The following is a 16,725-nucleotide window of genomic DNA, read 5'->3' as shown; positions in this document are numbered from 1 at the left end:
TTTTAGTAAACATTAGTACAGCGGTTTTCAAAGTGGGTGCGAGGAAGTGCTAGGGGATCTGTGGGAAAGTTTCAAGAAAAACTGTATTAATAAATATTTAATAACAAGTAAACAACAAAAATTACATTAAGGAAATAAAAGAATCATTTGATTAAAATACATCTAAGAATATATTAAAATGAATAATATATATGTCTAACAGTATGGTATTGTAGTATATATAGTATATACTCACATTGATAGGTAAAAATTGATAGCCTGAATGCACTGTAAGTCGCTTTGGATAAAAGCGTCTGCTAAATGCATAAATGTTATAAATGTTAAATGTTATATACAGTGGGATGCAAGTTTGTGAGAATTGCAGAATTTATGAAAATGTGAATTATTTAAACAAAATAATAGAGATCATAGATCATAAATGAATTTTATTTTTCATTTAGTACTGTCCTGAGTAAGATATTTTTACATATAGACCACAAGACAAAAAATGGTCTGGGAAAAGTTTGGGAACTCTTGGTTCTTAATACTGTCTGTGGTTACCTGGATGAACCACGACATCTTTCTGTTTGTGACGGTCGTTCTTGAGTCCCTTGTTTGTTCTGAACAGTTAAACTGAGCACTGTTCTTCAGAAAAATCCTCCAGCTCCTACAGATTCTTCGGTTTTCCAGCATTTTTGTGTATTTGAACCCTTTCCAGCAGTGACTTTATGATTCATTCACTGTTGCTCCAGAAGGAAACAAGATGCATTAAGAGCCGGGGGTGAAAACTTTTGGAATTTGAAGATCAAGGTAAATTGTTCTAAATTTGTGTTGCGGGAAACATGCAAGTATCTTCTGTTGCTTCCAAAGGGCATTAATAAGAATAAATAAAAGGTATTTCAACAAAATTTGGACATCTTCATCCTGTTCAAAAGTTTTCACACTCGGCTCTTAATGCATCTTGTTTACTTCTGGAGCATCAGTGAATGCTTGAACCTTTTTAAATAGTTGTGTTTGAGTCCCTCAAATGTCCTCAGTTTGAAAAGATGTATCTCAAAATCATACAGTCACTGCTGGAAAGGGTTCAAATATGCAAAGATGCTGGAAAACTGAAGAAGCTGCAGGACCTTAAAGATTTTTCTGAAGACTGCTGCTCAGTTTAACTGTTCAGAACAAACAAGGGACTCATGCACAACCATCACAAAACAGAAAGACAGTCGAGGACCATCAGGTAACAGAACACAGTATTAAGAACCATTATTAAGAAACTTTTGAATGGGGTTATTTTAATAATTTCTGCAAAAGGACATTACTAAATAAAAATAACATTAATTTCGTATGTTCTCTCTTATTTTGTCTTAAATCATTCAAATTTTCAAAGATTCTGCGAATCTTTAATAAAAAAGAAATCAAATTGAAATAATAGAAGTCTTTTGTATCATTAGAAATGTCTTTCCTGTCACATTTGATCAGTTTAATACATTGTTGCTGAATTAAAGAACACATAAAAAAATATATACTGACCTCAAACTTTTGAATGATAGTGTTCATGAAGATGAACATTAACCAAGATCAATAAATGCTGTAAAGCTTCATGTTTATTTCATGTTATGTTACTAATGTTTATAGATAGAAATTCATACATGGGTCAATTTATTTGTCAGCTAAAATAAGCATTTGAGCATAAACTTTAGAGAAACAAATGTTCTCACTTTAGATTTAGATGGTCTTCATGAGAAACAACTTTTGATTCACTTCTTGTAGGCATTTTGATGAAACTTTCTAACAGCAAATTGCATATGCCATATATACTTCAGTTCAGAAGTACAGAAAAACATCTATTCAGTCAAATATTGCAGTGTGGTGTATCTGTGTGTTAATCTTTACAGCATTAATGCCTACAGCACAAAGGAAAAGACTAACAAAGATGACATCGTAGTAGAGATGAAGGCAAAGAAGACGGAGGAGTCCGTACTATTGAAGGGCGTCAATGGGGAAAAGAAACCTCCTAATGACCAGGTAACCAGATGTACTTAACTCTTGTTACCATGATCAGAAAACCTAAGGAACATCTCTTTAACTTTATTATGTGCCGCTTTTTCCTGGAATAAAGAACCGCACCCTTAGCAAATAAGTGAAGACTTGTGGGCGACTAAAGATGGCGACTGTACCTCCCTGCTGACCCAAAAATCAAGTCTTAAGAGCTGGAGGACCTCTTGTGGACCTCTGGATAAGATGGACTGTACTTTTGTATCTCGTGTGTGAGCAGCAGTATCCATGCTTGGATACATGGGACGCAAGCGATAAAGGAAGATTGTTCTCTGTTTTCTACTCTTCACCATTGTTTTTCTTCAACCATTGACCAATTTCAAGACCACGAGCTCCATCCATTAACCACAAGCAAAATGAATGACTGAGTAAAAACATTCTTACACCCTGTCTACATCTAATGTGAGCACCATGCTGCATCAAAAACCAATAGAGTGCTGCAGGGATGACATTTTTTTTGTAGGCCAAAGTCTGGAAACGAATTTCCATCATTCTGAAGTCGATGGTTTTTGGTATTGTCTGAAATAAGGGGTCTGGTTAATACAAGCTCAGGATATTTTGACGGATTATTCTGACACAAAATACAGAAACCCAAAAGTTGATGGAAAAATCCTGTTGGGTTTTGCTCAAGAAAAACAGGATGATGCTTACTTCCGAGTTGGCCTACAAAAATATGTCATCACCTCAAGCACAAATGAATGCATTGATTGAACTTGACCATTTGCATAAAACTGGTTTTTACAAATGATTTTCATTCTGCTTGTTTCACTAATGAGGCTCGGTGTCCTTTTTTTAGACCACAAAAATGTATATATTATAAATATGCTTAGCGATTGATCCTACTTGTGACCTTATTCGTTCCAGATGTGCGTTCTAAGCTCTGTTCAGAAAATATTTGCGATTTTCAGTCCTTTTCCGTCACTCCTGATGTTCCAGAAAACCCCAATGGACCAAATAATAAATGCAAATTCAGTTTGAAGGGCTGTCCATTCCATAAAGACATTGAGAATAACAGATGTGTAGTCTTCATAAACACACAGACCTTCACGATATTAAGAAACCCAATCCAGCCTGGATAACGGCATAAATATTCAGTCAATTCAGTCAATGATACTGAGCTAACACTTAATAGTGTGTACGGTCCAACTCAAACTACTGCGGAGCTCATGTACTGTTTGTAAATAGTGGTAGGGAAGGACATTGTAGCTCTTTGTGTGGTGACTGCTGAGGGCCATCGCAGCTCCCTCTGTTTCTGCCTCAACTGCAGTGCCTGCGGAAACGTGTCTTTTTTCACATCAGTGTTAGTTTACACTGAAACCTTTGTGTTGTCTTTGTTTGTTTCATGCATGTCTTTGAATCTGGTGAAGGGAAAGTTTTGTTGTTTTCCTAAATGCCATGAGAAGCAGTACGTTTTAGCCTAAAAACCTATGGTTCCATTACAGTTTATGAGACCTGTCATTTATCGATTAATGTGATTTGTTCTAATGTGCAGTGTTTTCTTGTTTCATGTTCTTGAATGTGGCTTTGGCTTTTACTTTTGTTCAATAAAGACGTGACACATGTTATCTACATCAGCGCTTGAGGAAACTGGACCCTAATAACTCCAGGACTATTGTTAAAACACTAAACCACACTTGGACAATTCATATTTCATTATAGCTCAGCTCATGCATTCTTCTCATGTTGTTTTATGCTTAAATTCTATCAAAGAAGCTAAAAAAAAAAAAAAAAGTAGGCCGATTTTGTCTTTTTGTGTACAGCTTATTTTTCTCTACAAGTCATGTTCACTTCACAACCGAAACACAGGCACCTTTTCTTTTCTTTTCTTTTCTTTTTGTTGTTTAACAATCTTTCCATTGTCTAAATATTAGTGTGAGCCATTTGAGACCTGTCAAAACACTGTCGAATCACTGCATACTACACTGGCACCTTTCCCTGCTTATTCTCTTGAGCGAATTCTGTTGTAATAGTGCAAACTATCATTCTCATTGTAGACTGTTTACAAAAACAGTTCGCAATGTGTTATGTTCGATTTTACATATGGTTGTAAATTAAGTACTTGTGGTTTGATGCGTTTGATGCTTGCATTTTTTTATTTGTATCATTTTAGCCCAAAAAAATAAAGTTATGTTACATTCAACATTCTTGAAATGCTTCACATTTGTTACACCATTTTCACTGCAGGTCTTTCCTCCTGGTGTCCAGTTGTGTTTCCTCTGGCAGATCTGAATCCAGAAGCACAGAAGAGTGTTTTTACAGAGTCTCTGTCTGCAAGTGAAGCATCCGGCAGCACTGATCACAATATCTGCTGATCCAAGCTGGTTTTATTTAAATCACAGTTTCCATGATATCTGTTATTGAGATGAGTACTTACGAAGGGCACATTTGCGTTTGTCAAACATATTGTTCTTAAAGGGATAGTTGTCCCAAAAATGAAAATGTTTATCTGCTTACCCCCAGGGCATCCAAGATGTAGGTGACTTTGTTTCTAAAGTAGAACACAAATGAAGATTTTTAAACACAAACCATTGCAGTCTTTCATTCTTATAATGGAAGTGAATGAGACATACAATAAAATAAAACAATTAAACCCTGCGGCTCATGACTATGCATACGCGACCGCCTCCTATCTCTCAAGTGGACCATTGAGACTCCTTATTGAGATTGTAGATAGAGTGTCAATGGTCCATTTGAGAGATAGGTGGCGGTAATGCACTTATAAATTTGTGATCCGCCATAAAGCAAAAAGAAAAAGAAAAGGACTTATGCTCCTGCTGCTGAGAACGCGCTCAGTAGAGTTCTAACAGTTCGGACACTGCATGAATCAGAGGTAAAAACAAAAAGAAAACCTACATAAATACTATAGTATAGTTTCTTGCACAGACCGATCGTTTTGTGTCTTTACACATCAATGTATCGTCACAAGCTGTAGGGTTTAATTTGGTTTTGATTGTGTATGTATTTTTTCATTGTGTTTTAGCCGTGATACCCATCGACTTACATTATATGACTGACAGACAGTGCAACGTTAAGTCTCTGCGTGGCCCTGGCTGTAAATACTGGCAACATATGTAGCCTATGAATGTATGAAAATGATTTTTATTTTTTATTTTTATGTTTTTAATGAAAGAGAACATATAGAGTGTGGGCTGCTTTTCTAGTACATGTGTTGTGCCCAATTTTTGACCCCCTGCCAAATAAATTGGGCACAACAGCAGCACTTTTCAATTCAAAAAGCAGCCCGGATGTCTTAATTTGAATGTATCTGAAGGGATGAGCGTGGAGCTGCTTTGTGTACAGCCGTTACCGGGGAAACCGCGATATTTGAGCTCTCCTAAAGCGCCACCTCGTGGCAGAGAATGAATGTGCATTCCCAACAAGCCTTTCTTGTTGTTTATGGTCAGATCAATGCAAATATCAACTCATGTTTTTTTTTTTTTATGCAGCAAACACATATAGTTGTAAATCAGTAAGAAGTTAATGTGCCTTCTTCAAATCTAAACAATTAAGACAGTAATGTTCATGTTTTAAATTGACATAATTTATGTGCTTGATTTATCAATTTTTTCATAAAAATGGTCTAAAGGCTGAAATGCTGTTGTAGCCTATAAGATTTATTATTATTATTATTATTATTATTATTTCTGAATTGTAAATCGTGTAATTTTATGGCTCAATACTGTATGTTGCCATAGACAAAGTCCAACACCACTCATGCAGTGTTCATTTTACTTGTGCAGCTCATAATTATTATTATTATTATTTAATTCTGCAGATAACCTATAAATAGTTAAATACAATTATTTGCTTCATATTTGCTGATATTTGTGTATTAAACATATTTTTGATTGCCATTTTCACTCCTAACTCATTTTCTATATTTAAAAGTCTTTATTATTTGGGCTAGTAAAAGAGAATTGTCTCGGGTGTTAGTGGGCTAGTGTTTGGGGCCCTGGGCTGCAGCCCATGTTGCCCATTAGGACAACACGGCCCTGCTGACAGACTGCACCGGTTTGAGTTAAAATCTTGGTTTGTGTTAAAAAAAAACACAGCAAATTTAAATTTTTGTGTGAACTACCCCTTTAGTGTTGTTCTGAGTTTTAATTCCATAGTGCTGAAGTTCAAGAAATTCACCAGACACATCATTTTTATAATGAAATTTGAAAACATGAGTCATTCTTACTTATGACAATAATCAGAAATGTCTGAAAGACATGACTAAAATCATGAAATATGTTTAATTCAACCCAAAATAGTTTCCATTTCAAACTGATAGAAATGTAGAGGAAGGCTGCCCTCTACAGGTCACTAAAATCACACACAGGTCTCGAGCTGCTTTGAATCAGGATTCATTTATCATTATCAGACATCCGTGCATGTGGATCACTTCTGTTTCTGCTCAGTCCCTTTAACTCTTTAACTCTTACCATGTTGTTATTTAAGGAATTTATTATTTAAAATTGTTTAGCAGAAATACAGGCTTTCAGAAATATGCTCTGGTCAAGCCCATTTAAACTTTATTAATTATAGCTTGATTATTTACATTATTGCAAGATGATTGACAGGATACTAAACCAGATGGAATAAAGACATTCAGAGGATTGACAGTTATACTTTAGCTTACAATACAAACCAACCCCACAAAACATCATACAGTTGATCAATTCCTATGCTTATAGTTAATAATGCTTGGCCTGCTGGACAAAAACATAAATAAATAAATTTGTTAAATTGTCATGTCCTGGGTGATAAAGTTAAGGAACAGGTTTTTGATATGGGGTGTTACCACCAGTGATTCAATTGTGTCATCATTAACTATAAAAATTGTTGTAATTATGTTCTTGTTTCTTAAAACTTGTTGAAATTGTGTTATTTTGTTTCCCATTTTTATTACTTGTTATTTTGTCGTTTTGTCCAGAAATAAATAAATAAATACATTTTCAGACATTTCTCAAGTTCATCATGTATTTATAACAATAAGCCGTATTTCTTTATACTCAAGAATCAAAACGATAGTAATTAGGAACAGCACTGAGACCAGATTTTAGAAATCAGTCCATGGCAGTACATGGCAACAATAACAAAATATGATTTGTCTTTAAAAATGTGAAGTTTCATATTTTAATATTTACTTAAATTTGTTATATGTGCATGAGGACAGCAGAGCACAATCTTTCGACATGTTTACAATTCTCTCATAAAACTGAGCATAAATGAATTAATGTTCATTTACGATGGCAGAACCAATGTCTGCTAATATGACCTCAAGTTTTACTTTGATTATTAATCATTGTAAATCAGAGGACCTTCTTGGGTGAACTTGAAAAGTGAAAGCATCCGGGTGTTTTCATTTACATTATGCCACTGAATTCCGTTTGAGAATCACAGGTTATTATTTAGGCTCTGAAAATGTTTTAAAAAAAAATTTCAAATGGTACACTGACTTCTATAAAGAGAATTCTGCAAGAGTTGATTGCTTTACGGCAGGAATCAAACCTGGAAATACAATATTTGTTATTTTGTCATTGTCATGTGACCTACAAGCATCAGTCCCGTCACTTCACACTGTGGCTGCATCCAAAATCGCATTTTACTCTCTTTTAAGTACTTTTTGTAGAAGTAATTATACTTCATGACCACAGAAAAATAATTTGTTCTGTATACCTAGTAGCAGACCAGTCGATGTATGACATCACAGTACCGCGAGGGCTATGGAGAACATATGGCTGCATTCAGTATGGCATACTACCCTGCTATATAGTAAGCGAAAAACAGTATGTGACAAAAGAAGTATGCTCGACTGTGTACAGCTGTCCACCACTCTGTTTACTGAAGTAAATACCACTCATTTTACTGTAGGGGGCTCCAAAGTCACAAAAATACACAGAACTACATACAGTTGCTTTAACACCCATGGAACCTTTCCATCACACAAAAGGTACTATATAGTGGAAAAGTTTTTTTTTTTTTTTTTTGGATTTTCCCAATTTTCTTTACACTAACAAAAATGTGGTTCTTTTAAAAATTGATCACTTAAAGTTTCTTTAGAAAACCATAAAAAAAATTCTAAACCTTTATGTAGCCTGTGTCATCACTTTTTTCAAATTCCGCAAGCCGTTCTCTTTTATTTTTCTACTAGCAGTAATGTATCCCTGTTGATTGGCGTGTACTGTGACTATAAAACTAATCCTGTGTCTTATAAGTAATGACCTTCAGGCACCTGAGACTAAGATGTTGCACAATACTTCCCTTTTTGGCACAATTCCCAAATCCCCCTTACTACAGTAAAGCTTGAATGGAATTAAAGTGGGAAGTTTATGAGGGCACAAATCACCCCACTGTTAGGTCATAGGATGGGCAGATGAATGTAGTGTGGAATTTATCTGGGGGTATATTGGGAGTGAAGAGTCTAATCTCATAAGAGGCTAAAGCGGCTTGAGGCTGCAGAGAGAAAAGGAAGTGAGCGATCAGAAGCATTGTAGTTTACACCGTGGTTGTGTCTGTCGTGTCACACCGCTTTCAGGACTTTTCTGTCGGAGATGTCACATGCATGGATGATGTCCTGACATGATCTGTAATGCACTGAGAATGCACTGGGTTGCGGAGAGGCCTGGAGCTACCTCATGGATTTACCAGGATGTTTAGGTCCATACGCATGAGCTGTATCTGAGGTTTGTAAATGAGTTTTTTGCAAAATGCATTTGAACTATTAAGACACTCAACTGAGATGATATTAAGCATTTTTTTATAACTTATCTCTTATCTAAGGTGTAACATATTGTAAAATTTAAAACTAGATAAACATTTAGATTAGATTAGATTAAACTATTAGATTAGATACCATTATAGTTATTATTAATATTTGTAATTAGTATCCATATTTAAAATTGTAATGAAAATGGGGAATGGTGTCAACTTGATTTTATGGTTTTAGTTTTAGTTAATTATAATAACTATGATGCAGCCAGAAATTGTAAGTATTTGGTAAACACAATTTATATTTTATTAAACTTTCTATTTATCTTAATTTTTTATTAATTCTGCTTTGTTATGCTTTTTTTAAGTAGCCTATGTATATAGTGATCATTATGTTTTATTTGAGTTTTGTTTGTACATCAAGTTACATGACATAAAAATGAGGAATGTGGCCTCAGCATCTAACTGAATTAAATATGTTTTAAAAAAATGCATTTTAGTTAAATTACACTCACTGGCCGGTTTATTAGGTACACCTTGCTAGTACTGGATTGGACCCCCTTTTGCCTTCAGAACTGTCTTAATTCTTGGCGGCATAATACTCAAGAGTATCAGACATCAGAGATTATGGTCCATATCGACATGATAGCATCACTCAGTTGCTGCAGATTTGTCGGCTGCACCTCCATGATGTGAATCTCCCGTTCCACCACATCTCACAGATGCTCTACTGGATTGAGATCTGGTGACTGTGGAGGCCATTTGAGTAAAGTGATTTACTGTCATGTTCAAGAAAGCAGTCTGAGATGTTTTGAGCTTTGTGACATGGTGCATTATCCTGCTGCAAGTAGCTTCCAATCTTCTATTGTCCAATTTTGGTGAGCCTGTGTGAATTATAGCCTCTGTTTCCTGATCTTAGCTGAAGGAGCATCACCCGGTGTGGTCTTCTGCTGTACGTGAAAATTCCAGCAGATCAGCAGTTTTTGAAATACTCAGAGCAGTCCGTCTGGCACCAACTACTATTCCACTTTCAAAGTCACTTAAATCCCCTTTCTTCCCCATTCTGATGCTCGGTTTGAACTTCAGCAAGTTGTCTTCACCACATCTAGATGCATTGAGCTGCTGCCAAGCAATTGAACAGGTGTACCTGATAAAGTGGCCGGTGAATGCATATTTGATTTCAAGTCTTTTTGATTTTAGTTATAGTTAACTAATACCCTGATGCAGTCAGTAATTTCAAATATTTGCTACACAGTTGTTCATCTTAATATGTCTATTCTGTCTTTTCAGTACAGAGATGCCTTTGATGATTGTGGAGACGAGCTGCAGCATGATTGGCTGGTTCTTTCTGTATGTGCTGCTGTGTCACTGGAACAGAGCGAGAGATTGTGAGTGGAACTGCAGACTGGTAACTCTGCTCCACGGCATCCTGATCGTCTGTGTGACTGCCTACATTGGCTTCATTGCTGGGCCATGGCCTTTCTCACACCCCGGTAAGTTGTCCTGTTTGGAAAACCCTCTAAAGCCTGACATATTAAATAATAGTTCGAAATTAAAAACAACAACAACAAAACATTTTCTATTAAATGGAACGGTTTATTGAACCTTTTAAACAAAACAGTAATAAATAAACATGAGAAAAAATGTACTCAACATTATTTGATTGTAATATTTGATCAGGTTTACATACTGTATATATTGCAGGAAAAAACACATTCATTCAGAGGCCAGGTCTGAATAGATACATTCAATTTGGTGCAGTAAGTGATTCATTGGATGTGACTTCTGACTCTCTTCCAGGTACTGAAAACACATCTCTCCAGATCTTGGCTCTTGTGCTCAGCTTAGGATACTTCCTCTTTGACATGGCTTGGTGTGTGTATTTCCGCACTGAGGGTCCGGTGATGCTGGCCCACCACACCATGAGCATCTTTGGACTCGTGCTTGCACTAGGGCTGGGAGAGTCGGGCATCGAGACCTGTGCTGTCCTGTTCGGCAGTGAGATCACCAACCCGCTCCTGCAGGCCCGCTGGTTCCTCAAGCGCATGGGCCGCTATGAGAGTTTAGCAGGAGACGTGGTGGACCTGCTCTTCATTCTTCTGTTTGCCTCTGTGAGGATTGGTGTTGGGAGCAGAATGCTCTATTGTGAATTATCCTCTCTGAAGCCATCGCTCGTCGTGAAAGTCGGTGGAGTGGCTATTTACACTCTCTCCTGGATCTTCATGATAGACATTGCACGTTTTGCCTGCAAGAAAACTCGCACCAAATACAGGCGATGGAAGGAACAGTACAAGTTGAATGATGCTAATGGACATGCTGTTAAAGTCAGATAGGCCTTTCTATGCTTTAGGACTGGGGAAATAGAATTTTTGCTGATATAACTAAAAATATTTTGTTAATTTAACAGGGTTACATTTTAATGGATATTTAAAAAACTCTCTATATCTAAAACATACCTACAAAAATGTAAATCCAGTATGGCTATTCCTGTCATTTCTGACTTTCTCAAATTGGATTTACTCTGCAAACTGCCCATGTCATATAAAGATTTTTCCTAATTTCCATGACTTTTCAAAGACATATTATGATATTACTAATTTCCACTAAATATTAATATATTATTAATTTCCATTACTTTTCATAACTAATATATTATTCACTTCGGTGACATATTATGATTTTTTTATTTCCACAACTGTTGCATGACACTCTAAGAATTTTATTTTCATGACCTTCATTAAATCAAGATTTTTTAATTTCCACAAATTGTCCATGATAGGATTTCAATTTTCACGACTTTCACATCACATATTAAGATTTTATTAATTTACATTTTTATTACTTTCCAATGACATATCAAGATTTTTTATTTTTTAAGGTTTATTAAGATTTCATATTAAGATTTTATTAAATGGCATGAATTTTCTATCAAATATTAAGATATTATGAGTTCTCATGACATTTCCAAAACAAGCAGGACTTCCTCAGACAGAACAGTATAAAGGCATTACACTCTTGGAACAAATCTTCTAATGCCATTGAGTCTGTCAGTGGGAGAAGGTGTCCTTGCTCAATGTCATTGCCTGTTACTGCAAAAGACACCAGTGTATTTCCTCAGCAGGCAGAAGGGAACTTCAGTGATATTTGGAGACCAAATACAATGCTGCTTCAAATTAGCAGAAGTTTGAAAGTAACCCAAACTAACCACACTCACACAGTTTCTTCTCAGGCATGTCTGCTGAATGTCTGCTTCAAATTCAATTCACCACTGACATCTTGATCTTGAGGATTTTCAAATGCAAGTGGTTTCTTGTAGCACTGCAAGACTATTGGCTTCCTGTATAATTCATACCTGTTTATCCTCAAAGCTGATGAGTTATTTTTGCTGGATTTAAAAGAATAGATTTAAGCAACTTAAAGGGATAGTTCACCCAAAAATTACAATTCTGTCATCATTTACTCACAAAAGTTGTTTGATATCTGTATGAGTTTCTTTCTTCTGCTGAATAGGTATTTTAATGAATGTTGGTAACCAAACAGTTGATGTTAGAATTGACTTCCATTTTATTTTTTACCATACTTTTGAAGTCAGTGGCTACCAAATATGAGTAAACTGTAATAGAATTTCCATTTTGGGGCAAACAATCCATTTAAACATTTTGTGTGATCTGTTTGAACTGGTACTCTTCTCTCTTACCTAAAGCAATGGTTTTGTTAAAGAACAGACCCTAAACAGGAGGCAGGAAGCATTATGTATGTGATTGGTTGAAATAGCCAATGTATCCACAGTAAAATTTAAAAATGGCAAAAAAATGCAAGAAGGCTGTATATAGGGCTGTTTACTATGCAGATCTTTTAGACAGTATGCATGAGTCCATATGAATAAAGTCTTGCTGCACAAACAAAATTCTGTAAAGATATATAAAATACTAAAGATATATTTGTGGATTCAGATGAAGAAGTTAGTTGTTAAGTAAGTTACCAAAAGCTTATTTGTTGGTCCGGTTTTGGTCATTTGATCCAATGTGTGTGTGTGTGTGTGTGTGTATATATATATATATATATATATATATATATATATATATAGTTGATTATTGATAAATGTTACTGAACAAGGCAATTACTAATTTGTTTAGTTTGTTTTTTAGTTTCTACACCAGTAGGAATAAACCGCTAGGTGGCGCAAAAGATTTAAATATGCTCCTGATAACTATTGACAAATAAATCACAACTTTACTCTGTAAGTCTTTAATTCCCAGATTTTTTTTTCTTTCTTTCTGTATTGCTTTTATTAATTTAATCTTTGTTTTCATCCTAATTCTTTTAGGCCTGTAAACGATAACTTATCTCTCACGGTTCATATTTCCAGATTCTTTATTGAATGTTTCAATACGGCGGTTTATGCTGAATATATTTGTGTATATCGAAGTTAAATTTTTTTTCTAATATGCATAAATATTGAAATATTGATCTGTTTCTTCATCAGAACACACCTTTTTTTTTACAGATTCTGGCTAATTTTTATTAATTTACTACCTATAGTTTGTCAGTACTTAACCGCTGACAACTATACAGTAGGTTAGTCTACAACATTTGGGAAGGCGATATGCTGACCGCGGAAGGATACGCCAAAAGGTGGTGAAGCGTCGCAGGCGTAGGGATCCGGGATGTGATTTTACTGAAAATCGGGAATTATCAGGATTTTTGTGATTTTTTTGCGTTTGCGTTTTTAATCTTCGTACAGCGCGAAACTGACACGTGTGACAACGCACATCTGTGTGTTTTCTTAATCCGCGTTTGTATAGAGACGAAGTCACTGGTGTACAGATATAGTTGGGAAAAGAACGGCTAAAAACTACTGAATTTCGGAAAACATGGAGACAAGAAGGGAAGGACCCGACTAAACCAAAGTTTACAAACAAATTATTGCAAGAACAGAGGGAATCATTTCGCCAGAGGAAACTATGTGTTGCACATCCGTTATGTTTGGATTGTATTTATTACACTTTGAAACGAAGCTGTTTTGAGCAGAATTCCTGAACTGGGGACTAAACCGCTGCCTCTAGAGCAAACATCAAACGATTTGTAAAGTTATTTCCCGATTTTGGAGTGGAAAATATGGGTATTCTGGAAGTTGGACTATGTGGGGAAGGGATTACAATGAACGGTTGAACCGTGCGGATGCTTTAATCCATCCGTTGAGTGAATTTCCCCAGATTTCCACACATTGGAAGTGGCCAGGATACACATTCTTCTGGAGAAAAAGTCCATTCAGCGTGTAAGGGGCCTAAAAAGGATGTATATGTAGTTTACAGACTTACAGTAGCGGTTCAGTTGATGTTGTAGTCTGTACTGTGAACTTTTACAGTACAGAAAATTCTGCGTTTCAGTAGGTTCAGTTTAGGAATGCCGAGTTGGAAGTATTTCAGTGAGAGAAATGAAAGAAAACCGTCGAGACGGACGAAGTAACATTCGGGACTGTAATATGAGCGACGAGCTTTTGAACAGTCTCCTTCATTCGTAAGGCAACATATTAACAAAAGATTATTTCTCTGGCTTTACTTCCAGCCGTGGTTTGGGATTGACAAAGACGACTGTATCCAGTATCCAGACAGAGACGAGGGAATCCTGTCGGTCTGCGTGGAGGCATTTTGGCTGGGATAATGATGAAGCTTCTCAGACAACACGCGTTTTGCTTCATTGATCATCTATGTGTCTGCGTTTAGCGTCGGTTTCCTTCGCTAACTCTTGTGTCCTGTAGGGCTACAGTCAAATGACTACGGGAACCAACATAGACAATCCGTGGAAATATAAAACATAAGCTTGTTACATTCACGAGGAGACTTCACCATTCACATCAAGACGGAACTGTCAAAATCTAAAAGTGCCACCAGGCTGTTGTTGGTTTTATACAAAGGTGTTTTACTATGGTAAAATGCTAATTGGATAAGAGCTGAAGAAAATCAAGAAAGGAAAGCCCAATGAGCGGCACACAGTCCACGCTTGCTGAGAGGTAAATTATGACATTATACATATATATATTAGGTTACATTGTGTTTATGATAATGATAGTGACATGTCTTAGGTTTATGAAGCTGTTTATACATATCCAAAACACTATTGTTGAGATTTATCTGGCAGCCTTTAACAAAATATATGATGAATGCTTTGTTGTTCAAGTGGGAATACACACAGAAACAAATCACTTACAAAGTGCCATGGTTAAGACCATGATGTTTGGACATTTACCATAGTAATACCATGGTATTCTTATAACTACCTCGGGATGCTGTGTACAAACTTTGGTTTATTAGAATAGCTGTCATTCTTTACTATAAAATAGCATGGTATTACTATGCGATATTATAACTTTACCATGACGGCACTGTCCGTCACTATACTTTTTCATAAGGTTGTTTTCTTAAAAGAGCTCAAAAGTTTTCAGAAATGTACTGTGGTACTTCCATGTGTGGTATTGGAACCATGGTATTCTTTGAAATATCTTGGATTACCATGTAAATATGATTGTACAAGTATTTTTAGTGTAACAATCATTTAGTATCCCATCACACAGCATGGTTTTGGCATTACTGTACCATAGTTCTGCCACAGTGCTGTTTATGTAGTGCACGTGAGTCACCTGTTGAAATATGAGTAAATATCCCCATACAGAACCCAAACCAAAGTTAATGTTCAGTGCTTAGTGCCAAAACAATCTTAAAGATCATGATGGATAACATTATTATGAGTTTAGTTTGAAGTCGTTCTGTCTGGTCTTAAATGCAGTTACAAACCTGTTTCTCACAAATTAGTAGAGTAGATAAGAATACTTATTTACTTGCTGCACATGTACTTGACTGTCTTTCAGATAAACGTATGTGAATGTATGTGAATCTACACACTTTATAGCCTCTGATGTTTTGGTTTGTGTCTGCTGTTTTGTTTTGGCGATGCATTAGTCTGCCTGGATGTGTGTTGATTGCACACACCTGTGAACACACAGCTCATGACAGGAAGCACTTTAGTTATGCGGTCAGTATGTCACTCCAGGTATCTCGCTGTGTTCTGCTAATGCTGCTCTTCAGAGCACAGCTGGCCTCGATGTGACTCACTTGTTGAGGTTTTCCACCCCTTGAGTTGTTACCTGAATTACTCGACCAGTCACATATGCTTCAAAGAACAAAACGCAGAAGCATGCTGGGTAAGCTGATGTGTTGTCATCTGTGTACGGAGTTACGCCTTGGTACATGTTGTTTGACACTTCTGTCTTTTTACACCCACTCTTTTTTTGATTATATCCATTGTGCCAGTTGCATGAATGCATATGTGGTGCACAGCAGGACTAAAGCTCTCTCAGTGTCAGAGTCTGAGCAGGGTCTGGCTGGTTTGGTAAGGTGATGTTCTGGGTGCGGTAAAGCTTATATATGTTCTGGTGTATATATATGCAGTGGTGACCAAAATTATTACAACACTGTGTCAGTAGGAAATATCAGTTTACATTTCCAAACATTAATTTTGCCATTAATTGTAATAATCCAGTGAGATTTTTGTCTGACAACAGCCAGTGCTGCACACAGAGATCTGATCTGATCTGATCATCATCGAGTTTGTCTGCCATGACATGAAGAAACAGAACAAACTGAGTCAGACTAAATCTAGAAGAACTGTGGCAACGTCTCTAAGATGCTTCAAGCAACCTACCTACAAAGCTACCTGAGACAGGGCACCTTGGGTAAAAGCTGCTTTAAACACAAAGGATGGTCACACCAAATGTTGATTTAATTTAGTTAATGGAAGTTAATTGATAAAGTAAATCTATTTAAGATATAATTTTTGACTTCATTCTCATTTTACTAGGGCTGCACGATAAATCGCATGCGATATTTAATGTGCATCTTGTCGTTAAAGCCGGTTCTGTAATCAGCGTTAAATCTCCATCACCTGCGCGCTTTCACATGGAGCAGCATTAATATAAAGGGTTAGTTCACCCAAAAATCTAAA

At 36.2% G+C, this 16,725-nt stretch overlaps 3 protein-coding genes across 11 annotated transcripts in view; all 3 read left to right on the top strand.

Moving 5' to 3' along the window:
• LOC127995297 (cell surface glycoprotein MUC18-like) overlaps positions 1 to 4,168 on the top strand; it is a 59,262-nt gene extending 55,094 nt beyond the window's left edge. For 2 of the 3 annotated variants that reach the window (XM_052591868.1, XM_052591866.1), the window contains exons 15-16: positions 1,869 to 1,998; positions 2,093 to 4,168. In XM_052591868.1, the coding sequence (XP_052447828.1) occupies positions 1,869 to 1,998; positions 2,093 to 2,113 (151 nt within the window). In that variant the 3' untranslated portion in view covers positions 2,114 to 4,168. The remainder of the gene's footprint in view (positions 1 to 1,868; positions 1,999 to 2,092) is intronic. The other variant, XM_052591867.1, reaches the window with a different exon arrangement.
• Positions 4,169 to 8,459: 4,291 nt separating this feature from the next.
• Positions 8,460 to 12,631, top strand: LOC127995365 (TLC domain-containing protein 5). The gene is made up of 3 exons (XM_052591871.1): positions 8,460 to 8,699; positions 10,015 to 10,217; positions 10,525 to 12,631. The coding sequence occupies exons 2-3, from the start codon at positions 10,022 to 10,024 to the stop codon at positions 11,055 to 11,057; spliced, it is 729 nt and encodes a 242-aa protein (XP_052447831.1). The 5' UTR covers positions 8,460 to 8,699; positions 10,015 to 10,021; the 3' UTR covers positions 11,058 to 12,631.
• Positions 12,632 to 13,353: 722 nt separating this feature from the next.
• Positions 13,354 to 16,725, top strand: part of LOC127995168 (rho guanine nucleotide exchange factor 12-like) — a 58,277-nt gene continuing 54,905 nt past the window's right edge. For 6 of the 7 annotated variants that reach the window (XM_052591858.1, XM_052591861.1, XM_052591859.1 and 3 more), the window contains exon 1: positions 13,354 to 14,737. In XM_052591858.1, coding sequence (XP_052447818.1) covers positions 14,706 to 14,737 — 32 coding nt within the window. In that variant the 5' untranslated portion in view covers positions 13,354 to 14,705. The remainder of the gene's footprint in view (positions 14,738 to 16,725) is intronic. The other variant, XM_052591860.1, reaches the window with a different exon arrangement.

Source organism: Carassius gibelio, chromosome A5, assembly GCF_023724105.1.
Source record: "Carassius gibelio isolate Cgi1373 ecotype wild population from Czech Republic chromosome A5, carGib1.2-hapl.c, whole genome shotgun sequence".
Lineage (NCBI taxonomy): Eukaryota > Metazoa > Chordata > Actinopteri > Cypriniformes > Cyprinidae > Carassius > Carassius gibelio.
The sequence above is the reverse complement of the archived record's forward strand: the minus strand, read 5'-3'. Positions and strand labels throughout refer to the sequence as shown.